Source organism: Heloderma suspectum, chromosome 1 (assembly GCF_057233095.1).
Source record: "Heloderma suspectum isolate Gila_16-S chromosome 1, 16-S_ref, whole genome shotgun sequence".
Lineage (NCBI taxonomy): Eukaryota > Metazoa > Chordata > Lepidosauria > Squamata > Helodermatidae > Heloderma > Heloderma suspectum.
The window spans coordinates 340,511,666-340,538,106 of record NC_139458.1 but is presented as its reverse complement, the minus strand read 5'-3'; the positions used below and the strand labels follow the sequence as shown (position 1 = coordinate 340,538,106).

General features: G+C 42.7%; 1 protein-coding gene across 4 annotated transcripts in view; it reads left to right on the top strand.

The window, feature by feature from the left end:
- Positions 1–26,441, top strand: part of NHSL1 (NHS like 1) — a 240,735-nt gene that overhangs the window by 152,300 nt on the left and 61,994 nt on the right. For all 4 annotated transcript variants that reach the window (XM_084827665.1, XM_084827664.1, XM_084827667.1 and 1 more), the window contains exon 2: positions 14,800–14,952. In XM_084827665.1, coding sequence (XP_084683791.1) covers positions 14,800–14,952 — 153 coding nt within the window. The remainder of the gene's footprint in view (positions 1–14,799; positions 14,953–26,441) is intronic.

The window sequence follows — 26,441 nt, the reverse complement described above, 5'->3', positions numbered from 1 at the left end:
CATCTGTATTTCCATTTATACATTTATAAACATAGCTATATTATTGCATAAAGTTTTTTCGTTCACATAGTGTAATGTTGCATGGGGTGCCATGTGAAAAAAATACCCCCCCCCTCCGGTTCCTGGAACATTCTTCATTAGGGTGGATATTTATATGCAGTGTAATACCTGTTTTACTCTCTATATTTTTTCCAAAATAACAACCAATCCTATTAATAATTCTGAAATGTATTGTACTGTTCTATGTTTACTTGCAGCAACATTGTGAAGTTTATTGAGATGTAAATTTGAGATAGAGAGTAGCCTACTTAAGGTCCATCCAGTAAGTTCATTTTGTAATTAGGGAACTCAGGTCTTTGTGCCTCAGATTTCTTTCCACACTGGTGCTCTGAATGTAAATAAGGTAAAGGAGCGTCAAGCTTTTTTCACATTGCAAGCAAGATAAGCCCACAGTTCAGGGCTTTTATTGGTTAAGCTTTCCTAAGGGATTTGGTAATTCATTTGTATTGATTGTATCATTGACTTTTTTTTACGCTTTAATCAAATTTCCTTCTTTTAAGGTCATTTCTCCCCCTGACCTTAAAGTAGATTTTTTTCAGTAAGATATCTGACTCTTCTGTGTGCTGCTGACTTGCATATTTACTTTCAAACTAGACACCTTAATTAATTGGCTACATTGATTAGCTTTTAATTTAAATCTATTTTTGTATAAAGGTTCATATAAATTATTTTCTGATAACGGTTTGTGCCATTATTTCTCCTACTGATCGTGAAAGAAACTGGAAATGGGCCACATTGCAAAGTTATCTTGGGAGGCTCTTTTATTCTGATTCCATAACTGAAATATTCTGACTCAGAATATATAACATTAATGTCATGGATGTTTTACTACAATTCCAAGTATCTGAGGTCTGTGGTGTTTGTTTTAAGAATTTAGAAATAACTTCAGTACTGGACCTTTACTTTCATGTGCTGTCATAGAGGCCCCAGAAGCCCAGGATACCCCAGACCAGTGACTGCCACCAGACCCACAGGAGCCTGAACCCTCAGGGGAAGTGGCTGCAGGGCCATCCCTGTGAGGAGAAAGGGACTCTGCCTCTGAGGCAGAGCTGAGCCACCCCTGATCCCCAGGAGCATCGTCGCCTCAAGGGCCTTTTCTGTGGTGGAGCTCTAGAGTGCTCTCCCCAAAGAGGTTTGGCTAGCACAGACACTACAATCTTTTTGGTGCAGAGTTAAGACCTTCCTATTCTCTCAGACATTTTAGAATAAATTTTGCTGGTTTTTAGTCCATTTTTATTTTGTTTAATTGGTTGCTGTACTCTGTTAATAGTTATCTGTTTTATTATATTACATTTATATGTTTGTGTGAAAAAATTAATCACACTTCACACCACTGTGGAATTCTTTCAATGGAGGGAAGTTTACAAAATATTTTAAATAAATGCATAAAAATGAACAAATGTCACTAAAAGGCTACTTGGGCCTGATAACATCTGTCTCCAACCCACATCCAACTGCCCTGGCCTTCCACTGTGCCATTTGTAAAATGCAACGGATAAATAGAGAGGTTGCAACCAGATTTCCTTCTTTATACTGTTGGAGGCCAGTATTGGAAGCTCTGTCAGTTTCTTTTATTAGGAAAATGGTGTTTTGTTTTTGTTTTGTTTTGTTCAGTGGTGCAAGTAGGGCTGGACTTTGGGGTGAAAATTGAGGGTTCCACAGCTCAAGGGGGGTCTGACTGCCCATCCAGAGAGTGACAGGTGATGGGGCACTGGCTCACATGCTGGGACCCACTGGGGGTGATGCTAGTCGCTGCAGCATCCTTGTGTTTAAGAACATTTTATAGTCATGGGCTGGGCGGGGATGTACATGATAATACTAATGCTCTTTGTATTAGGTATACTTTAATATATATTCTCTTCTTCTACAACAAAACAGTCCTTACTCCCAAGTAAAAGCATCAGGGCAGCAGAAGCAAATGCTATTTTATTCCTGTAGTCATGATGGTGTCATAATTTAAGTGAATTTGGGGTGCAGTCCTATGCATGTTTAGACAGAAAGAAGGCCTACAACTCCCAGCATTCCCAGCATACAACTCTAACGTATCATTAATGTAGAAGCAGTTATGGAATGGCGGACAGGGAAGGAATGTGTGCCTCACAGTTGAAGTAATACACCTGGCCTTCTAAAGCCCCCTCCCCTCCATGAGACCATTAATTCCAAGGTCTATAATTACCTAGCTGCGCCACTGAGTTTGATTGCCATTTGCTGAATTTAAGGCTCAAATGAGGGAAATTAATATCAATACCATATCTGACACCCTGCAGTGGTCCATGTTTTCAAATAATTGCAATATCACATGCAGGTCAGGTTGTTAGGCATTTCTATCACAAACTGGTTTGGTATGATAGTAGGATAGTTTGCTTCGTGTGAAAGAAGTCTATGGGGCGAGCTACCTTGATTCCCAGAGCTATCTGATTCTCCACTGTGGGAAACAGGATGCTGCTCTAGATTGGTTCTGTTTTGATCCAGCAGGGCGCATGTTTTTAAATCATTGGTTCTCAAACTTATAGGTGTTTTTGCTTTCTGCGTAATCCTATTTCATAATTCCACAGTTATGCTGGGTTTGGTGGCACTGCTTATGTTTATTTATTTATTTATTAAATTTATTAATCGCCCATCTGACTGGTCACCCAGCCACTCTGGGCGATGTACAACCCACCATAAAACAATTTAAAACAATAAAATTTTACCATAAACATTTTTTTTTAAATACCCTAACCCACCCCAAATGCCTGCCTGAACAACCACGTTTTTAATGCACGATGGAAGCTCATTAAAGAGGGGGCATGACGGAGTTCCCTAGGGAGGGAGTTCCACAGAGTGGGGGCCACCACAGAAAAGGCCCTCTCCCTAGTCCCCACCAGTCTAGCTGTCCTGGCTGATGGGACAGAGAGAAGGCCATCCGAGGCTGATCTTGTTAAGCGGCCTGTCTGGTGTTGCTGGAGGCGCTCCTTAAGATAGGCTGGGCCGAAACCATATAGGGTTTTAAAGGTCAAAACCAACACCTTGAATTTGGCCCGGAAAACAACTGGTAACCAGTGCAACTCCTTCAGCACTGGGGTGATGTGATCTCGCCGGCGGCTGCCTTTCATCAGGCGAGCTGCCGCGTTCTGTACCAGCTGCAGCTTCCGAACCGTCTTCAAGGGTAACCCCACATAGAGCGCATTACAGTAGTCTAAACGAGAGGAGACCAGGGCATGTACTACTGATGGGAGCAGATGGTCGGGAAGGAAGGGGCGCAGCCGCCGTATCAGATGGAGTTGATACAGCGCTGTCCAGCTCACAGCTGACACCTGAGCCTCCATGGACAGCTGGGAGTCCAAAATGACCCCCAGGCTGCGGACCTGGTCTTTCAAGGGTAGCCGTACCCCATTCAACACCAGGTCAACATCCCCCAGCCTCCTCTTGTCTCCCACCAAAAGTACCTTGGTCTTGTCAGGGTTCAGCTTCAGCTTATTCCTCCCCATCCAGCCACTCACCGTCTCCAGACATTTAATATGTAATAAACAACTAACGGGAGTGTGTCGTTGATATGCAGGGGGCGAGAAGAGCCCACACTATTCCCCCATTCTCAGTCAGATCAAGTATGCTTCGCTGGAGTGGTTATATCACAGTCTCTTTATACCAGTAGGGTAGGATGTGAATGTTGAGCACATCAGACATCAAGAAATTATGGTTTGTACCCCTAACCCATTTCAAATCAGATCTGGATCCACTTTAGGATTTGTGCTAATCTGGAATGGATTCTATTTGCACACCTCTTTCCCCCACACTTTCTGCGTTGAAGACAGTTCAGATGTTGTGGTAGGCATCAGGCTTCAGATCCTACTGTCAAGAACATGTAAAGCAGCACCCAGGACCACTGTAAACTGTGGGAAATGTCATTCCCATAGTTTCTATTGGTCCTGGGTACTGTCACCCATGATCACAGAAGCGTCTACAGCTCGAGGCTTACTATGATGACAAAACTCTTCCTGCCACCCTGGCAAATATGGAAAAAGGAATCTCCGTAGGGAAGGGCACACAAAGTTGGTGCTATCGATAGCTGGCATGGGGATACAACAGGAAGGGTTCTATGCTGATTCAAGACTGGATATGATTTAAAATTGGATTGATTTTGATACTCCTGAAATTAATTTGATTTATTTGGACTGTTTCCAAATTGGATAGGAAGAGTTGTTTCACTGGTAGCAGGCGCCAGTGCTGGAAGGCATCAAAGTAGCATGAAGGTTTGGAAGTTAAATGTATTGTGCATTTGGTAAGCTAATATGTACTGAATGTAAAAAAAAGGTAAAGGTGTCCCCAACCAGTCATTTCTGACTCTAGGGTGTGGTGCTCATCTCCATTTCTAAGCCGAAGAGCCAGCGCTGTCCGAAGACGCTTCCGTGGTCATGTGGCCGGCATGACTGAACACCAAGGTGCACAGAACACTGTTACCTTTCCCGCCGAAGCGGTACCTATTTATCTACTTGCAGTTTCTTGCTTTCGAACTGCTAGTTGGCAGAAGCTGGGACTGAAGACGGGAGCTCACTCTGTCACGCAGCACTCGGGTCTTGAACTGCTGTCTTGCCGACCTTCCGGTCTGCAGGTCAGCGTCTTAACCACTAAGCCACCGCGGCCCCTGTACTGAATGTAGGGGCAGCTTAAAAACTCATGACACCTTCATTACTTATGTTTGAACTATTTCATTAGAGATGTTCTGGCCTACGTAATCGTTGTTTTTCCTGCGTGAACACTTATGGCTCAGTGATAGATAGAATGGTGTTTATTTTATTTTTCTCTTCCCTTGTCCCAAAGATTGGGTTGAGTAACACACATTTCAGAAGTTGAGATCCTTACAGATATTAAAATCTGATCCTCACACAACCCTTTGCCTAGTTCTGATACGTGTCAAGGTGGTAGTTCATAATGGCAGAGAGAGAATGAAACAGACGATACAAAAAAACCCCCACTAGTCAAGCTGTATTACTTTATGGTCTTAATAAGATTATTATAATAAATTTTCATCTTTTCCTTTATATTCTTTATGCTGCATTGCTTCTCCATCCTGTCCAGTCTATTCGTCATTCCCTTACCTCCTTTCCAGAGTTTTCTATTCTCCTATGTGCGTGGATAATGAGGGAGATGCAGTGATGTTTTATAAGCAGTTACCTACTCTATAATCTCTTCAAACACCTACTTTATGCATGGTTCTCCATTTGGATTAAGCGGTGCACAGCTCTTTTTCTTTCTTTAACAGCTGTTAGGCGTAAAATACAACATTTTTTTCCGATTCCTTTCTGGATCCCAAGTTTAATTAATTATCACTTCTTAGTAGCTGGAGAAGCATCAAGATGCATGAAGCCTGAGATTGCTTAGTTGAAAGAGACCATTGTGAGTAACTTGAGTTCAAGACGTGGGGCGGGGGACGGGACGGGATGGGACAGCTGAATTCATTGCCTCTTGGGAGTGTCTTTGTGGCGGAAATTCACTTTTGTTCTCAAGGAAAATGCCAGTGGATGGCTGGGTCTGGCTGTTTTGAGAGGAGAAAAGAATACCTCATAATTTATAAATTGTTTATCATTTCCTCTTGTAGAAGAACAAGGTTGATTAGATTAATAGAGCCTGAATATAAGTGGACAGGGCTGGATGGCCCTTTTTTGTTTGTTTTATAGGTACTTATTACAGAATCAATTGGCCAGAGTAAGAATGGCTTCTAAAGACTTCTCTTTGAGAGGCCTCTTGAAATCAATAAAAGTAGGCAACAGCCTACATCTGAGAGAGGGTTCAGTGCTTCCCTAAAGGAGATTTATCTGCTTTATTAATTTGTCTGGATTACAAATGTATGCACATAAATGCATTTGTGGCAAGTGAAATGCACCTGGTTTGTGGCAACTCATTGGCAGCATTTGTGAAAGTTCCTTGCTGTACATTGCAAACATGTTTGCTTTGGAAAATACCGGTTTAACATCAGTATGTGCATAACAAACACATTTGCTTCATAAAGTGGAAATACCTTAAAGGTATTTGGTGGGTGGGCATTAATTTCTTAAGTGCCGTCAGTATATATGCCTGGTTATTGTTGTGTACACATGGTGTAAAAGCTTTCAAATGCACAGCATAGTATAAATTCCACTAAATTAAGTGGACTTACTCCCAGGTAAGTGTACTTAGTATTTATTTATATAATTTATATCCACTCCATCCTCTAAGGAAGTTAGGGCAGTGTATATGGCTCCTTCCCTGATGTTATCCTCACAACAACCCTGTGAGGAAGGCTAGGCTGAGAGATAGTGACTGGTCTGAGGTCACGCAGTGGTCTTCATAGCTGAGGTGACGATTTCAACCTGGATCTCCCTAGTCCAACACTCTGCACTATGCCACATTGGGTCTTGGTCTTAACTAATGTGTATATCCCATCTTGCATTGGCCAGAGATTCAGATAATCACATACTGTGTTGACTTAATATTTTTGATATAAACACGCTTCTTTATCTCCCCCCGCCCCCCCGCCCCGAATTGATATGGGGAGGAAAGACTCTGAGAGTGCCAATAATGGTGTTCTTGGTTTGACGAGTTATTATGCAGGTTTCTGGGATTTTGTGTTTGTTGTGCATTTTTATTTTGGTTAAGTAGTGGCTAAACCTTGGAATATCCTTTCATAAGCCCTAGAATATTGATAGAGCCTAAACTTGAATCCAGCAATTTTGTTAGAAGGGGAGTGGGGATGGATTATTGGAATAGTGATGAATAAATTATACAGGAATATTCAGTTAATGTCTTCACCCATGCATCCTTCCTGCAATATTGCTTTGTAAAATGTCATTCATGTTAGTTAACATAAAAATTTTAATATTTCAGAATCATGATTTTAGCAGCATCAGTTCATAGTATGACAATTTTGGAAACATTTAGCTAATGCAAAAACGATTCCTAAGGTTTCTTCCGAATATAATGTGGGGGAAAAATGCTTCTAATTGTTTCACAGCTAAAACCTTTTATGTGATCCTGATTGTCTGGATGACTGTCCCAGAGGACTGCCATGGAGTAGGTCAACTGGAAATATATGTGTGAAGAGGGCAAAATGATGGACAGAGGGTTGGGAAGAAAGCACATACTTCAAGCACACAACATAAAACATCTACCTCTCCTGATATTTTCAGTAATTATAACATGTGGAAGCCCTTAAAAATAGCAGTGCTGCATTTTATAAAGATCATATTGTAGTTTTTAAAAGAGAGAAGTAGTCAGTGTTCATTTCGTGGTAGGTTCAACTTGTTAGAAATGTGAAAAGTAACCTGCATGATCATTTAATAGCCAAAGCAAGGTTTGTAGAGATAACATCTGTACAACTGAATAGAAACACACAGTACTAACTAATGCGTCATCTCAAATAGTTCATTTTGCTGGAATGGGATTATTATGACACTCATGCCTTCAAAATTTGATGGTCATGGTTCTTTTACCTTCCCCAATACCCCTAATCCTCGCCAGGCTTCTCCCTGACAGCTCCACCTTGGCACTGTGTATTAAAGCAACTGCCACTGGTTTGCTGCTTCCCTTATAGCCAGATCTCAGTAGAAGGCAGGAGGGCCTCCCCCCCGCCCCAGTTGCACACCTCTCATTGTAATACACCCTGTATCTTGGTCACACTGCAGTATGACTAAAGCACTATTTAAAACTTCACTCAGTTGCCTAACACCACATCTTTGCTTTCAGTAACTTCTCTACCTCCCTTCGCATTTACCCCCAGTCTCTTTCTACTCACTTTGTAACTTAACTCTGGCCCCTAATTCCTTTCATTACAGTTCCATCCTAACTCAGCTGCTGTTTTCCCTACCTCCCTCTAACTGCCTCTGTCCTCCTTCCAACTGGCTTTCTCTAAATACTACTAAATAACTAAAGAAGCTGGAGGAATGGCCAAAAAGGAGCTGTTAACCCAACAAATGTCCAGAGGAGACTGAAAGCCTTATATACTAATTGCCAGCCCTCCTCTTCCTGGTCCTCAACTGGGTTAGTGTTTTTATCTTCTCTCTCAACCCAAGTAGACCCTGGTGACAGAGCCTTCTGCCACCCAAACAGGCACTCCTATAGCAACTCTGGGCTTCCCAGCAGGTCCACTGCCACTCTTGAGGCCTAGGGGGTAAAGGAGGAGAATTTGGGATCAATGCCGGGCTCAAGAAGGAGGAGTTACTGGGGGATCCAAGTGAGGCATCCCTGAGGTGGGGTTCTTCAGGTTGCCTTTGGGCTACTGCAGGTTTCTTCCCACCTTCATTTGGGAGAGAGGTCTCTGGTGTCTCAAGCCTTTTCCTCTGAGGACGTTTCTCTAGTGTCTGGGTCAGATGGGAGCCTGACACCCTGAAAGGGACCAATAAAACAGTTAGCTTTTAAATTGTGTGGTTTCTGCAACGATGGCAAACAATGATGGCAGACAGCATTCCTTCTAGATGATCATCACTGTATTTGCATAACAGAGTCTTGTTCGAAATATAGTATTTTTACACTGGTACACACTGAAGGGGCTTGGAGGAGAGCTCTTTCCTGAATCTAACTAGTAAGAGAACATTTACTACCTCTTCATTTATTAAATAAATACTACTACTAAATTAAATGCCAAAACTCTGTTCACAACATTTAGAAAATGTTCACATGCTTTGGAAGATAATGTCATTTAAATGACAAACAGCACTGTTTATATTCCTTCTAGAAGTTTTCTTGTAGAAAAAGTTTATGCACTTATATTTAGTTCTGTGCACTTGTGATTATTGGAAAATCCACCAAGGCAGGGAATGTTTCTCAAGAGCATCTGCTTCTTCATGCTCTACCCCAAAGATCTGAACCTATGTGGCCTCTTTTGGAACAGGCTGGGATGGCCCCTGCTGTTGGCGTTTCTTTTGGGAAATGAGAATTCCTTTCAGTGCCAAGCCAAGACATTGCTTAGCCTTCCTTTGAAAGGGCGGACTGACTTCTTGAGCCTCAGCATTGTGCTGCAGGCATGCCCTGCTGAGCACATTGATGCTGCAGTTAGCATTTTTCTCTGCAGAAATTGTGAATCGTTTGTAATTGGTGAAACTTTGCATTCATCCCAGGAAAGAAAATATATTATTTTAAACTTCTTATATAATGTGCTGGTCATATAGGCTTATTCATTAGTTGTTTTCATTTGTAATTTCATTTCTAAATTCCCTTTAACAAGGCATGTGAGTGAATGAATAGAAAAATGAGTATTGTTTGTCGCCAGATTTGTAGTTGATGGGGATGAGCAGGGAGATTGTGATTTGAAGGCAAGGTGATGTGAAGGAAACTTCTTCCATGTTGGAAACAATCAAAATGAAGAGATTAAGAGATTAATAAAAGGGTGGGGAAAGAGGTCATTGCACAGAAAAAGCAATGCTTCTTCACAGCTCCATGGAGATTCTGTTCCTGAGCTGGAGCCTTGCTGAGCATAAAAGTTGCTCTTAGTATGGTAAGGAGGAGGCTGCTTTGGAAAACAATAGTTGAAAGTCTCCCTGTCCCGGGCAATTTAAATTCCGCATATTCACAATTAGCCAGGGAGATAGAAAGTATAGCTAAGAAAGCATCCGCCTCTTCTTCTGTCCTGCGAAGGATTTTTCAGATCCCATTAGAGTACTACCAAGGGAAATTACTTACAGTTACTCATCTTTGTGGTGTACAACCTGGAGAGGGAGGGGGAACTGTTGATTTCCTAAAGGGAGGGGGAGAGCGGGAGACATCTATCAATGAGCATTGAAGCAGAAATCTCCATCTTGCTTCCCTGCAAGCATGAACAAAGATTAGCTCTCCCCCCACCCCCCTCCATGTTGTAACTGGCTGTTGCAGGCACCCGCATTATGTTTCAGGAGGAAGCTTTCAGGTTCAAGGACTGTTAATGGTTTCTAATTGGTGGGACGTTCCCTGAAACTTCGAGCTTAGCCTTAGAGGAGAAACAAAGTGGGGTGGGGGTGGGGGTGGGGGTGGCAGGAGGATGCAGAAAGTTAGTAGGGTTTGCAAGAACTGTTGGGAAAGCTCTGGAAATTAGTTTCCCCACATGATACTCTTGCTTTCTATGGGATCCAAACTGCAGGAGCAAGCAAAACAGGCTTCTCTGAAATGGTGGTGCTTATAAATACAAAGCTCAAATCCTTAATCAAATTTTTCAAGAAAAAGAGTAAGTAAACATGGCTTTTCAGTATGTTTAGATTTTTTTTGCAGAAAACTTAAATTTCATGTTTCAAAAATGTTAAATAACTTGATTTCATTTTTCCATTTGTATAACATATTTAGATTTTCTTCCTTTTCTGGGGTATAGAGACAGCTTATTAAAGGCAGTATGCCGAGCACCTGCTCTTGTCCTTGCTGTTGTAAACTTTTGAATCTCAGCCTATTCATTTTCTTCTATCTCCTTGAATCATCCCTGGAAACGTAGAACCACTTTTTGGTGCAATAAAATGATAGTAGAGCTGAAAACCTTTGTTTAAGTAATTTGGTGCAAGCAGTAGATTAGTGTGCTGAGATGCTTACCCAGGTAGAATCTTGTTGAGTTCTCAGCTCCATGAACTATTTTTCATATGCAGAACTGGCCACAGGCAAAAAATTCCATTGGGATTCTTTGCTTTACTTCTCTAGCATAAACTTTTAATAGATACTTTGATAGTTTCAATCCAACTTGATCATCAAAATACCCTTGGTTCAGAACAGCAAATTGATGTGACTTTAATTTCTTAGCAATATGCATGCATATTTTTCACAAAGTACTCTGCATTTAGTGCAATCCAAACTTGGTGGGGAAGACTAGGGTGTTGGTCACTGACATGGCCAGGCTAACATAATTCTGCTTCCAATATTTGTCTCCTCTGTAAGTTATTTTCTCCCTGATAGCTGTTTAGTACCGTTTTCATTTTCCATAAGACTGGGAGTGATTGATGTGATCAGGTAATGGGTGACCTCTCTGTTCATTATTGTTTGGCTTTGACCACTGGTTAGGAAGGGCAGAGAGGACAGCCCATGTATTATGTCAGCATTATCTACCTTGCCTCATGAGGTGTTTCTGATCATATCCAGTATGATGAATATAGGTGACCTTGGAGTTCCTCAAGCATGTCGCGCTGACCCCCGCCAGCACGTTGTGCTTGAGGAACTAGCTCTGGAACCATGGATTAAAAGGAGGGTATCATATGTAAGATCATGTAGCATGTGCATTTAGCAGTAGCCTAGACAATATAGACATTTGAAAATGTCTGTAGCAGACATAAGTAATAGATAAGTACCAGCATGATCAGTTAGTTTGCTGGGTAACATTTTTTGCACTATTGACTGTTTTCTTATTCACCTGTATGCCTTTAAGCATACATGTGATTCTAAAGTGTACTAATTATACAGGAGTTTGTGCACTTACCATATATGCAATAAAAGCAGGTGCTTGCTCAGTGGTGACAGTACATCTCATGCTGAGAGTCATCTTATGCCACCCACCTGATCTCTACCTGATCTCTTGAGGGAGTTGATGGTTTTGAGGAGTCAGTTCTTTGTAAAGACTAAAGCAGCCTTAAAAAGACAAAAAGAATAATGTTGAAAATCTCTCTTCATGTGAGCACTGAAGAGGTGTGGTCTCAGTACTGAGTAACAGGGGTAATGAAAGATCAGTCATCAGTGCAATGAGGTAATGACTGCGGTCTTTGGTGAGTTCACATATGCATAACAAGTATTAAAGGGGAAAGGGACAGGTGGGGGGTTTTGCTTGGGAGAGCTAAAATGAAAGAACACCATGGCTGAAGGCTAAGCACTGCCTGGGGACTAATACAGTGTCCCTGACTTCTTTCATCCCTGTCGCATTGATCACTTTTTTTTTTACTACTACAGAAGGAGACAAAATGCTGCTGAAAACAAGCATGGTGGCATAAGCAGATTTGTGTTCTGATTTGGTTCATTAGCATTTCTAGATAAGCTTTGAAAATGTTGAGTATCAGTTTATGTCCATAAAAACAGAAGAAGAGACTTCTGGGATTCTGGGGGAAAATACAGTGTGGTCTGCTGTTATGATGCATGCTGGTGTAAATAAACTTATGAAGGTTCCACACATGCAGGCCTCTGGTGTGTTAGATGTGTAAACAGTGACAAGTAGTAAATCTGGACGTTTCTCAACTCATATGGATCATCAGATGTGGATTGAGGTGCATGTGTATATATCCAAATGATGGTTTGAGGATCCACCAGTGTTGCCAGGTTCCTCTAGACAGAAGATGGAACGGGATAACGTGGCCCCTAAGCAATAAAAAGAGGTAACATCTGCAAGAAACTAGGAAAGCCAAACTAACCACTGCTCTGTTCTTGCTGCTTGCTGTATGAAGGTGTTATGGAGATAGAGGTACTGGTGACAGAACTTAGATTACTTCGGGCACAACTCTATGCATGTTTAGACAGAAAAAGGTCCTACAACTCCCAGCATCCCACCAGCCAGCCATTCTGGCTGGATGTCATAGGACTTTTTTTTTTTTCTGTCTAAACATGCATAGGATTACATTTTACTGTGTTTAGAGCTGAAATAGGAATATTTCTGCATTGCAATATTTTTACATCACAATGTGAGCTGCATCCTTTTAAAGTGTCTGTTCTGATAGCTTTATCATACTATTCCCGACCAGAAGGTTTTTGTATAATCAGGCCACAAATAAGAATTTGTCCCATTAGCCAAGTCAAGGAGATGCCAACTCTGCATCTCAGCTACAATTTGAGCTTGGATTTACCAGATTCTAGCTGGCAGTTGTCCTAGCTCAGTTATAGCACCTAGTCAGTGTTGTATATTTTGACAGAACTGGATGGCCTACACAGTTTTACAGTGCTGGCATACCGAGACAGGATGCAGCTGCTTGCTGTGGTTCTTGTGCCTTTTCTCTACTAGTTCTATCCCCACCTCCTCATCTGCCTGCTGTGGCCAAAGGGGCTGTAATTTTTATTCTATAGGAAAATGGGAAAAGGGATAATTGAAAACTTGGTGCCCTCAGATCACTGACTAAAATCACTGGGCGAGGACCCAGCAATGTTAGTCATGTATAATGCAATCTAGGAGTGGTTCCACTCGTAACTGCTCAGCCAGCTTCAAGGGATAGAGTTTGGTGACTTCTGCTCTATCTCCATAGTTACTAGGAGTGTTGATTAGATTGACGTGTTATCACTATGGTTTTCCCATCCAGACTGAATTGCTGTAAAGCATACAACATGAAACTGCCTCTGAAAAATGTCTGGAAACTTCCGTTTATGCAAAATGTGGTGGCCAGATTGCTTTCTGAGCTTTTTTTTTTATTGGGTTAAAGTCCTGTCTCCATGTTTTAAACTTGTTTTAACCTTCCCTTATCATATGATACTGGTTTTAATAATTTCCATATTGTTTTATTGTATTAATTGTTTTGAGTGATGTTTGTAATTTTCTAATGGTCCTAGTTTGAGTTCTGATCCCTGCACATCATTTTCCTACCACAGAGAAAGGAACAGAAGGATCAGGGCCCTTGCACTGCATTTCTGCCTTCAGAAAGGCAACTCAAGGACCACAATCTCCACATTTCTTTTCCCCACTTGACAGAAAGGAAGAGCAGCAATCAGGGACTCTGTGCTGCATTTCAGCTTTCAGGAAGGTAGGGTGAGGCTCTGATCCTTCTGCTTCCTCCAGCTTTGGATCCCATGTACCACACAATTCCCTGAGGGTCAAGCTACACATTACTGCAAAGATGTAGCTAGTAGCTTAGTATTTTTAAAGGTTTTTCTACTGAAAAGTAAGTGCAGGGGATCCAATATGGATTGGGACCCTAGCATGCAGCATAGGGGGCTTTAACCCTTTGCCCCCCCCATTGTGGTCCCTATCTGGACCATCTCCCCTGTTCCTGCAATTTATATTACAACTCAATCACTTTTTGATAATATAAATTGCAGTCATGGAGGAATGATCCAGAGTGGGACCACAGCAGAGGTGGGGGTGGCAGGCAAAGTATTAAAGCCTCCTACCTTCTTATGCTAGGGTCCAACTCTGTATAGTAACATGTAGTTTGACCCTGAGAGGTCACATTCCATAAGGAATCCACTAGATTCCCTCTGCAACATAGAATCCCTCTGCAAACGTTGGAGTAGTGGCAGCATTCTAGCTTCAGAATGAAACTGAGCATGCACTGCACACCTTTGGCAGCAATTGCTGCCATATCCTTTAATGGGACAGGAAAACCTTTAATAACTTTTGAACCACTGCTCAAAGCTTGACTAAACTTATGAAGGATTGCCTTCCTCTACTAGGCAGAATGAAGTCCCATCAGTAGCTTTCACCAAAATGTGAAAGAAATGTATGATATGCCTGTTTAAAAAATGAACCTTAAAGGGTAAATGTGTCTATTTTCAGCACTTTTATATGCCTATGGCACTTTTTATCAGATCAGTTTAAAATCTGGCACAATTGTAGATCTTATCACATTGCTCATGGACATCCAGTTTTAAGTTATTAGCTCAAAAATGACACTAGGTGTCATTTTTATACACAATAGAATATTGCGGCTTATAATGGTGGAAGTGTGTGTGTGTGTGTATCTTAACTAAAGGGGTACTCCTGTGCTCTTTTAATAATAAGTAGTTTTTGTGGCAAAAAGCTTTATGATTGGAGAAAATTAGAATTATTAACTTTTTCTCCTCCATTTCCAGAAGCCTGTCAGTTATTCTTTGGTGCTTCCATAAGCTAGTTGAATAGCAGCATTACATTCTCTCTTTCTGTCTTTTTCACAGCTGTCTCCAATCTAGATGAAGAGAGTAGATGGACAGTCCATTATAGTGCACCATGGCATCAGCAGGAGAACGTGTTTCTACCCTCCACAAGGCCACCCTGTGTAGAGGATCTGCACCGTCAAGCCAAGCTGAATCTGAAGTCAGTACTGAGAGGTAAGAACTTGACAGTAACATTATGAATAAGACATAGTAGTGTTATGAATTTTTTCTGCAGCAGTAAGTACCTGTTCACTTTTGTATCCCTGTAGCCTCTGTTACCTTTCCATGGTACTAAACAAGCCAAACCGCACCAATCTTGAAAGAAAAGATCAGACCAGTGTTTCGGATAATTTTTTTGGATCCTCCCAAAAACAAAGCTATCCCCACAAATCTTTCTAATGCAGTTTACAGCTCTTGTTGGTTTGAATCAGTCACAATAATTTCTTAACAAGGCCTCAGTATATCTCAGTAAGAGACTAGAGTGGCAAGTGCAAACAGCCACACTAGAAATGAGTATGAACCCTTCTTGATAATACCAAGTTTTCAGCACATCCTCTGATAGCTAGAACATGGGAGTACCACATAGTTTAAATATTTGGCATTAGAAAACCCTGATTTTAGAGTTCAGAGCCAAAGTAAAATTAGTACGTGTGCATACGGTCTATTGAGTCCTTCTCAAGACACTGATCTGGTTCACATGGGTGAACCCCGTTCCTGGGTTGTTATCATGACGTGCAAACTCGGCACTCTGGATTGTTCAGGCCTAACCATGGGTTAAAACTCTGGGGTGTTTAACCCTGAACAACTCAGGGTGCCAGGTGTACATGTCATGAGAACAGTGGCTCCTGGATTGTTTAGCAAAGCAGAAGCAGATGAGTGGGCAGGAGTCAGCTCGCTTGCTCCCACACACTCACAGACAACGCATAGTTTGTTTGATCGCGCAAACTGGATCATTGTCTGAAATATAGTAGCCAAGTAATCCACAAAAGTTGTCAGAGAAGAGAAGAAAAATATAATAGAACAACAGATTGTTTTCTCTGTTATAGTAAAACTATAACTTTCTGTGAGTAATGCTGTATTTAACTTAGGAACCAGATCATGTGTTGCATGTTAAAAGTACAGGGTATGTTCTTGCAGTCTCACTTTGCAACTCAAGATACATGAACATGCTGTGTGAGAAAAACAAAGCATGAAACTAGCACTAGTAAATGATTGCTGAGCTCTGACAGGAGTAAACGTGTTACAAAATAGTACTGTGTTACAAAGCTGAGCATTTATTTAGCAGTTTCACCAGGAAAACTCTTAGGAGTGGCCAAGTCACTTTTCTAAGTCTATATTAGCTACTGCAATGGTGAAATGGCATATAACAAACCTAGGGATGTGGAAAATGTGGTTGGAGTACAGATAAGGAGCTGCTGAAATAAGAATATATAGCTGTGTGTAGATCTAGGATACAGAAGGTTCAGTGGGTTGTAGGTTGTGAGTGTAAACACATACATAATAATATGTTTGTTTTCTCTTCCTATTGTTTTAAGAGTTTTTTGCTTTTGCATCTTTTGTTCTCATTACTTGGCTTCATTTTCTTTTTATGTATGTACAACTTATATTAGAACATCTAGCAGATAAAACTGTAGACAGATGTAGAGGGATACCTTGTTCAATTTCTAATAGCAAAGGACGGCTCAATCTGCTTCAAAACTTGTTCCTTAGTAGATTGTTTTAGCATATATTATATTATTTATAATATCTATGATATAAATTTCTTTGTACTCTAGCCAACTGAGTTACCATCAAGGGCTTTAAAAGAGAAGCATTTCACCGTAGCCTTAGACTACTATAAATTCAGGAGAAGTAAGGTTGGTTGTGAGTACTGTTAAGAATATACTGTTAAGATCACAGTTTAAAAAAGACCAGCAGGGGTATGGGAACGGAAGAGAAGAATAATGAGAACCGTGAACTTGTAGTTCATTAGCCTTGGAATCTTGCTCCAGTTCTATCAACCACAACTACACTGAATTAGTTACACCAAAGCAAGCCATGCATTTCTTTACTCCAATTCAGATTACATAGTGCCAGGATTTGAGCCTGCAGTGGGTCCTGAACCTGGAGCCTTAGTCCAAGGGCGGGAAGTAATTCAGCCTGTCTGCCACCACTTGGGGCCAAACTAGACAATATTTGCCCAGGGTTTTTTTTCCTTTTAAAGCAGCCTGCGGTGGGTAGAGGTGACCGCAGTCAGGATTGGGAGTGCAGAGATGAGGAGGCTGCCGATGACAGCTTGCCTCCCAGGGCAAATAGCCCAGGGTGACAACAACAAGAACAATAAAAACAATAATATTTAAAATATAACAGGATAAACCACAAAATGAGAGCTTTGGGTTATCACTTATTATGCTAGCTGCATCTTGCATGTTGTTTTCATTTTTAACCTTAATGCAATTTCACATTTTATGAAAAAGTATCGAACAGGCCAATTTCTGTCTCTATATGTAAAAATTTTAAGACCTTTGTGTTCATGTATTGCAGTAAATATTGATTCTATACCATATGTAATACACATACATTTGGTCTTATTGCTGCAGGGCCCCAGTATCTGTGATGATTCATTAGTTATGTGAGCTTATTGGAGCATTGGAATTACAGGCTGGGGTCAGAGATGTTTTCCTATGCCAGCCTGGTTCCAGCCAAGGTTTAAGCAGCAACGATTTAAGTGCTTGAACTAAATCCCAAAAGGCATCTGGTTAACATTGTAAAATGAACAAACTGAAAAATGAATCAGCAGACTTCTCTACATGTTTCCCTAATCATAATTTCCCTAATCACTGATAATAACATGTTCTCATTCAGGCTTAGTTTTTACCATGTTTCATTGGATCAATATGCAGATGAGCAAAACCGTGTTCATCCCCACTGGTGTTTAATTCTGCTGCGAAGATTACTGTATTAATTTTATGTTAAATTAAAGGGCTGTTAAGCAAAAGGGAACCATTTAATGTGAACAACAGTTTTAAACCTGTGTTTTCATAAAGTGATGCTGAGAGATGCCAACCTAAAATATTGGAATAACAAAAAGTCTAGAGGTAGCTGAATGTTGCATGGTAAAGCTGCATTGCCTTGTTTCTAAGGCAAGAAATAATTTTTTTTAAAAAAAAAATAATCAGACAAGATAGTACTGGTAGCTATACCTGTTTATTCCCTGCTCTTTTTTGCTCCTTTGAGCCATTCACAGTATATATGCTGTTGGCTTTGGCAGATTTCCATCTTTCAAATGCTTCTCTGAAGAATCATGAAGGGACCTATGCAAAGACACTAGGAACCATCTATTCTATGCATAATGAATGCCTGGTCCACACTGAAAAACAGAATCTACTGAAGTACATAGACAATGCAAAGTTGTTCATTTAGTCTAAACCATACTAGTGGGCTTGAAACTATAAGAATGATTGCTGTTTATATTAATGAAACATAACCAACATGCAAGACACAGTAGATTAGTTAATTTCTGATCCAGTAGTTTAAAAATCAGGTAGATTTCTTATACTAAGTGAAGAGCATTGGCAGCCAGTAAAGTACATGAGAAGTAAGAGTTTCAACCATAAAAAATGCTGACTAGTGATCCAGCAGTGTTATTCCCAAGACTCACTGGGCAGCTTACAGGAAACCAAAGTCTTTGGGTTCTGGGAGGAGTATGGATGCAAAGCTGAAACTTAAAGGAACTGATGGAAGGACACTACCAGGAGTGGAGCCTATGGCGTAATTTGACTCAACATGGGAGACCTCACCTGGCCCAGACACAGAAAGGAATGACAGGTTGATAGCTCTTTCTTAATACTGTGGGTGGTGATGCACGGCCCTTCTTAGTTGGTGGAGCGATTTGTCTGGTTAATTCCTATAACGAACGAGACTTTGGCATGCTAAGTAGTTATGCGACCCCTAAGTGGTCGGTGTCCAACTTCTTAGAAGGACATGTGTTGTTCAGCCACCCAAGATGGAGCAATTAATAGGTCTGTGCTGCTCTTAGATGTCTGGGACTGTACATGTGCTATCCTGACTGGCTCAGCTGGTGCCCATCCTACATTGACAGGTGCGGATAATCCGTTGAATCCCATTCATAATGGGGATCAGGGATTGCAGCTAGTCCCCATAATGAGGAATTCCCAGTGAATGCGGGTCAACCATCCAAGTGCTGAGCACCGCCCAAGGGCAAAGGGGCATTTGCAACTCTTACCAGCAGAAAAGCCAACAGTGAAATGGGGGTTTGGAATCAGCATCTTGCAAGTGAGCAGTTGTTGATTGGCTGGGGGATGCTGGGAGTTATAAGATTTACTTCTGTCGAAACATGTATAGGATTGCACCCTAAAAGAGGCTGTTCCTAGAATTTTGCCTCAGCATATCACCTCTGGAGTACACCCAGAGTTGTATTAACCATGGTTAATGTGGGTGCAGATGTAATGTTGAACCATAGTTAAAGCAACATTTTGTACAATGTATAATAGAAAAAAAAAAATTGTAGAAAATTTTGAGCACATATTTTAAAGGTTATCGACTGGGATCTGCACATTTTCAGTAGCCTTACTGAATAAGCCAAGATTTTTTCTTGTCACCATCCCTAATCTGGACAAGTCCCCATCCCACAGCCCTTTACTGGGTTGGGAGATCCTGCTTGGAGGAACCCTGAGCACCTTCTTCAAGTGTAGCTCAACAACAAACCACCCTGCTGGATTTATTGTTGGAAAAGGCTGGTGGGAGAATGGCTGCTTTCATTGCCCCAGCACACGCTCCCTCGACTGACCGTTCCTATCTAGTGGTGTCCTGCCTGCCCCCCACCCAGGCATTTCCCAGCAGGGAGAGTAGCTACTTGGGTAACTCTGTCAAAGACTCCCTGAGGAGCTCCAACCAGGGTCATTGATCACACATGGGCTGCTAGCAGAACAGTAGATGCTTGGGCAATGTGGTCAGAGGACCCCAAGCACTTTCAGCCAGTGGCATCCAACATTCCATCCCCCCCCCCCCAGGGATGTACGAAAATCACTTACCTTTCACGGATTATGCTGATGGTGGGAGGGGAGGCGCTCCGTCCCTCCCCCCGGAATCCTGGACGGAGGGGAGGCGCTCCGTTCCTCCCCCCCCCCCGGAATCCTGGCCGGCCGGCTGTGCTCCGCAGCAATTCTGCGGAGCCGCCAGCCGGCTCCGCCAGCAGCCGGACATCCGGCCGCTGGCTAGCAGGGACGCAAATGGCGGCGGCCGTAGCCGCCGCCATTTGCGTCCCTGCAGTCAGCCATGATAGGCTATGTAAATGTTTACGTAGCCTATCACGGCTGACTTAAAAACAAACAAACAAAAAATGCACGTACGCAAATGGCGGCGGCCATGGCCGCTGCCATTTGCGTTCCTTATTTTGGCACGCCTTAGTCTATGTAAACATTTACGTAGACTAAGACAGCGAAAATAAGGGGAATGCAAATAGCACAGCGTCTACGCTATTTGCGTTCCCCTTATTTTCGCCGTCTTAGTCTACGTAAATGTTTATGTAGACTAAGACATGCCAAAATAAGGAACACAAATGGCCGCCGCCATTTGCGTACGCGCGTTTTGTTTTTAAGTCAGCCGTGATAGGATATGTAAATCTTTACGTAGCCTATCACGTTTTTGTTTTTTTTTAACTGGAAATGGCGGCGGTGGCAGCTGGTCGGAAGACCGGCCGCTGCCGAACTGCCGCCGGAGCCGCCACCAGAGCCGCTGCCGCCAGGAAGATCCACCCAAGGTAAGTCCCGTCCCGGCGGGGGGGTGGCGGGCTGTTCTGCCACCGATTTCGGCAGGCCGAATGCGCTGGCATTCGGCCTCCCCGAGATCCGTGGCGGAACTTTCGTACATCCCTACCCCCCCCACACACACACACCTGCCTCTCCTGCCGGCAAAGCCTGTCAGGAGAGTGGCTGCTTGGGACATTGTACCTCTGACTAGTAGTATAATTCCTTCCACCCATGGCATTTTCCAATGGGCCATTTAGGTGCTGCTGCATGGAGGCAATTCTAGTGCCTCTGAGCAGCAGGAGGGAAGGATTCCTTGGTTTGGCCCAGCTTGTCACACTTGCTAGAGGGCATTGCCACACTTGCTATGGCAAGCGGATTTGTCAATGCCTGGTTATAGACACTTCTCATTTTCATAAATTTAGACTGTTATGTGGCATTTTAAGAAGTTCTTAAAAAACAAAATTTCTTGTTGCTATACTTGAGTACGAAATTTTTTAAATTCCTCAAGAAAGATCTGAGGCATTATATAAGAACATAAGAGCCATGCTGGATCAGACCAAAGGTCTATCTAGTCCAGCATTCTGTTCACACACAGTGGCCAACCAGCTGCCTGTGGGAAACCCACAAGTAGGACATGAGTGCAATAACACCTTCCCGCTCATTGGCTCGGGTAGGGTTTATTTTAAACTTGGATTAAGGTATAATGTTCGAGGAATAGCCATTACTGTTTTTAAGTTATTGTCAACAAAGTTGTATGTATATTTTAAAAATTAATTGTATGGATTCAGAGGTGATGTCAGTAACCTAATATAAAATGTTCACTGTCTTGCCTTCAGAAGTCTTGGGATTAGTTCAATGGATATGTTTTTCACTTGCTTCAGCCCGGGTGCTTATGGATCTTGGCTGGGACTACATCTCCATAATCACAGAATTTCTAAGTGAAAAGTTCTGTGCTCTCTGAGCTCTCACCTCATATGATAATTGTGGTTCTCAAAAGGACATGCTTGAAAGTAATGGCTAGGAGGGCTTGAACAAAAAGAACAGTATTGCATGAACAAATTCCAGAACAGGATACAACATGAGAAGAGTATCATATTCTTCATCTGTGGACTGAAACATGTAAAACAAGGTCTAGTTTCCAATATGTGCATAATCTTAGAGGGAAATCTCAGGGTCATACTAGTCTATTCCGATAGGAAAGGACAGCTGCTCATATTGTATACTGCATGTAAAAGACACAACTGTTAGAACTGTTAGAACTGTTAGAACTGTTAGAACTGTTAGAACTGTTAGAACTGTTAGAACTGTTACAACTGTTACAACTGTTACAACTGTTACAACTGTTACAACTGTTACAACTGTTACAACTGTTACAACTGTTACAACTGTTACAACTGTTACAACTGTTACAACTGTTACAACTGTTACAACTGTTACAACTGTTACAACTGTTACAACTGTTACAACTGTTACAACTGTTACAACTGCCAGATGAATCTGATCTCATTTTTTGATCAAGTAACCTCCCTTGTGTACTGTGGGAATGCTGTAGACATAATATACCTTGACTTCAGCAAAGCTTTCGACAAAGTGCCCCATGATATTCTGATGAGCAAACTAGCTCAAAGTGGGCTAGATGAAACAACGATCCGGTGGATCCACAGTTGGCTACAGAATCAGACTCAAAGAGTGCTTATCAATGGGATCTTCTCAAACCGGGGAGAGGTAACGAGTGGGGTACCGCAGGGCTCTGTCCTGGGCCCAGTGCTCTTCAACATTTGTATTAATGACTTGGAGGAGGAGGTGCAGGGAATGCTGATCAAATTTGCAGATGTCACCAAATTGGGCGGGATAGCTAATACTTTGGAAGACAGAAACAAAATTCAAAGTGATCTGGATAGACTGGAGCACTGGGCAGAAAACAACAGAATGACATTTAATAGGGATAAATGCCAAGTTCTGCACCTAGGAAAAAGAAACCAAATGCACAGTTACAAGATGGGTGATACGTGGCTCAACAACAGTACAAGCGAGAAGGATCTTGGAATTGTTGTTGATCACAAGCTGAATATGAGCCAACAATGTGATGTGGCTGCAAAAAAGGCAAATGCTCTTTTGGGCTGCATTAATAGAAGCATAGCTTCCAAATTCCGGGAAATACTAGTTCCCCTCTACTCAGCACTGGTTAGGCCTTATCTGGAGTACTGTGTCAAGTTCTGGGCACCACATTTTAAGAAGGATGCAGAAAAACTGGAGAGGGTTCAGAGGAGGGCAACAAACATGATCAGGGGACTGGAAACAAAGCCTTATGAAGAGAGACTGAAAGAACTGGGCACGTTTAGCCTTGAGAAGAGAAGACTGAGGGGAGATATGATAGCGCTGTTCAAGTACTTGGAAGGTTGTTACAGAGATGAAGGCTAGGATCTCTTCTCGATCATCCCAGAGTTCCGTGCAGCTCCCAGAGTTCCATGCAGGACACGGAATAATGGGCTGAAGTTACAGGAAGTCAGATTTCGGCTGAACATCAGGAAAAATGTCCTGACTGTTAGAGCAATACGACAATGGAACCAATTCCCTAGGGAGGTAGTGGGCTCTCCCACACTGGAGGCATTCAAGACGAGGCTGGACAGCTATCTGTCAGGGATGTTCTGACTTGGATTCCTGCATTGAGCAGGGGGTTGGACTCGATGGCCTTGTAGGCCCCTTCCAATCCTACTATTCTGTGATTTTATGATCTTCACACCTGTCTGTATGGTCACTGTCAGAGGTGTCCTTTTAGTATTGGCAGCCCCAATATAAACTACTCTCTGCCTAGTAAGTATGCATAGGATTATTGCCTTAAGTTATGTCATATGTTCATATGCAAATGCATATTCAGAAGGTGTTGTTATAACTAACTTTGGAATATTTACTTCTACCTGGCTTCCTCCAGGCTTTGAAAACCTGGCTGTTCAGCTGGGTATTTGGGGCGGGTTAGGGTTTTTTGGAGCAATGTTGTTTTGTTCAGTTGATTATGTAAATTGGTTGAATTTCGTGTTATTTGTATTGTATGCTGCCTAGAGTGGCCGGTAGGGATGGCGGGGAATTCCACCACAGACCCCAGTGAGGAGCCCGTGGCAGAAAGGATCCCTTACCTCCACCTCCCGCTGGAATCCTCTTCGGCCAGATCCTCCCCGCGGCCGGCCCCATATCATTGGCAATACGGCTGCCATTGGTGTGCGGTATCGCTGGCTGAGGGATCTCCAGACGCAAATGGCGTAGTGGACGCCATTTGTGGTCATAAAGCTCTTAGATTAACCTAAGTGCAGCCGTAAATGGCTGCAATTAGGTTAATCTAAGAGTTTTATGGCCGCAAATGACGTCCACCACACCATTTTACATCTGGAGATTCCTCAGCCAGCGATATGGCATGCCAATGGCGGCCTTATCGCTAACAATATGGGGCCAGCTCTGCAGAATCGCTGCGGAGCCGGATGAAGAGGATTCCTGGGGGAGGGAGGGATCACCTCCCCCTTGGGCGGATTCCCCCCCAGAACAGCAGGTAGGGAATCTGTCCATCCCTAGTGGCCAGGTAGCTGGCCAGATGGGCGGCTAATCCAATTAATACATACATACATACATACATACATACATACCAGGAGAAATGGCAAAGTGTTGTTTACTTTTGGATTTAATGTACTGCTAGCTCCCCTTTCCTATTCATGTTTTCATAATGAATATCTAGAATGTGTTGATTTAAATGTACTTCTCTTTGTTTCAAAGCACAGCTGCTGTGTGATTTTTATTTCCTTATTCAGCATTGGAGACAAGCTGCTTTAATGCTGAAAATAATAGTTTGAAAGAACTTTTACTAGAAGACAAGTAACACCTCAGTGTGAGAAGTAACATTCTCAGTGTAATAATCCAAGTTAAAAGTACAGTACATTACTATATTTAAACCATTCTTTTCTCTTATTTTCTCACCATACTCTCAACCAGAGAATTCCAGAAAAGTGGCCAAAAAGCAACTATCAGTATGACTTGGGGAACCCAACAGGTTCTCCAATGGCACGAAGTTAAAACAGCCACTGAAATATTTGTTAACAGGCTCTCACTGGGGAGTGCTGAGCATGATTATCTCCATTTGTCTTGGCCTAATTTGGATTTCTAAGGGGATGTTATCACAGTACACTTATGGATGATAAAACATGATCGCTTCAGTCATGCCCACTTATCTCTACATTTTGCAGGCTGGAAGACAGAAAAGAAAGGCCCTTTTTGCAGTTAACTGAAACAGGACCCCCCCCCCCCCGTTAGTATATATTTCAGTTTTGATTAAAAGACTTTGGGAATAACTTTAACACTGTATAAGCTTCTGTTAATATAACGCTTAGGGCATAATGAGATGTTATGAGAGACATGGAGTTGCGTCTGCTCCATGTTTTTGTTTCCTCTTTAGTCTAACATCCAGGTAAATATGTGACAGATTATAATTGCACTTTGCACTGTTCCACCACTATAGCCATAACTATTGATATGAGGCAGGGTCAGGGCATCAAGCAGTACAGTGGCATTGCATGCTACATTGTGTTTAATTATATGATATAAGAAGAGAGGGATAGACACAGAGGTGTAGCAGTACTCTGTACTTGGCCTGTACATTTGCTCAGAAGAGGCGCAAGTCTGAAGTGAGGATCCTTGCCTTGGAACTATTTGGACTGCCTTGGGATCTGAAGCAAAGCAGGCTGGCTCAAAAGAATTAGAACTGCTATGGAGTCTCAGGAAGGCTACTAGAGAACGGGGCTCCTCCCACTTCTCCAGTTGATACATTTTTTGTAACATCCCCCAAGCTCTCCATACCCATAAAACACCTTAAGAAAGACTGGGTAGGTGGGACTGTTGGGTGCTGCTACCCAGAAGTGCTCTATGCACCCAACTGCACGCTCCCTGGTGCAGACACCAGACACGTTTCTTGCTCAGAGACCACCAAATGCCCTCTCTCGCCCATTCCTCTCTGGTTGGCCTTGGATAAGTCACTATTTCCTGGGGAACTGGTATGTTGCTGCTCTCTTCTGCTGCTGCAGTAGGTCGGGACGTAGTGGTGCAATGGCTTAATGATGCTGGAGTCTGCCGGCCAGAAATGGTCGACACTCCAACGGTTCGAGCCCAGCTCTGCGTGATGGAAGTGAGCTCCCGTCATTTCATCCCTAGCTCCTGCCCACCTAGCAGTTCGAAAGCATACCATCTGCGAGTAGATAAATAGGTACCCCCATATTGGTGGGGGGAAACACTGGCAGCACTCTATGCAGGGAACAGGAACTGGCGCGGGATCTGCTTGGATGTGATCGGTGGAGGAGCAGTGGAGAAAAAGCCCGGATGAGCCGACTGTCAGGAGCGCCCTAGCAGCCTCTTTCAGTCTACTCCAATAGGTAACTCAAGACACAGACAAAAGGATTCTTTTCAAGGCTTTAATCCTTTTGCAACTTAATGACTCTTTCAGATGCTAATCACCAGCAACTAAGCAAGGTACAGCACTGGGGAAAAGATAGCAGAGTAGCCTATGCTCCAGGTTAGGCAGTTGGTCCCCGTTTGAAGGAGAATCACGGGAAGACCCTGAACTTATGGGCTAGGAAGAGATCCTCCCTCTTTCCCTTGGGTCCTTGGGACGCGACCGTTGCTTGCGCACCAAACGAGCGCTGCACCTCCTTTCCATGCCCTCCAACTGTCGTCACTCCCGGCGTTGAGTGTCCAGCAAGCCCCCTTCCAGCACTCTCTCACTGCCAGGGTCACTATCTATCTCAGGAATGCTGGCAGGAGGAATCTCTGCCAGCTGCTGTGCCTGTGAGAGATGAGCGCGCTCCTCTCCCATGGATTGCTGTTTCTCCTCAGAATAAGAACTGCTCTGGGGTTCTATCGGCTCAGTTTCCACCCTGA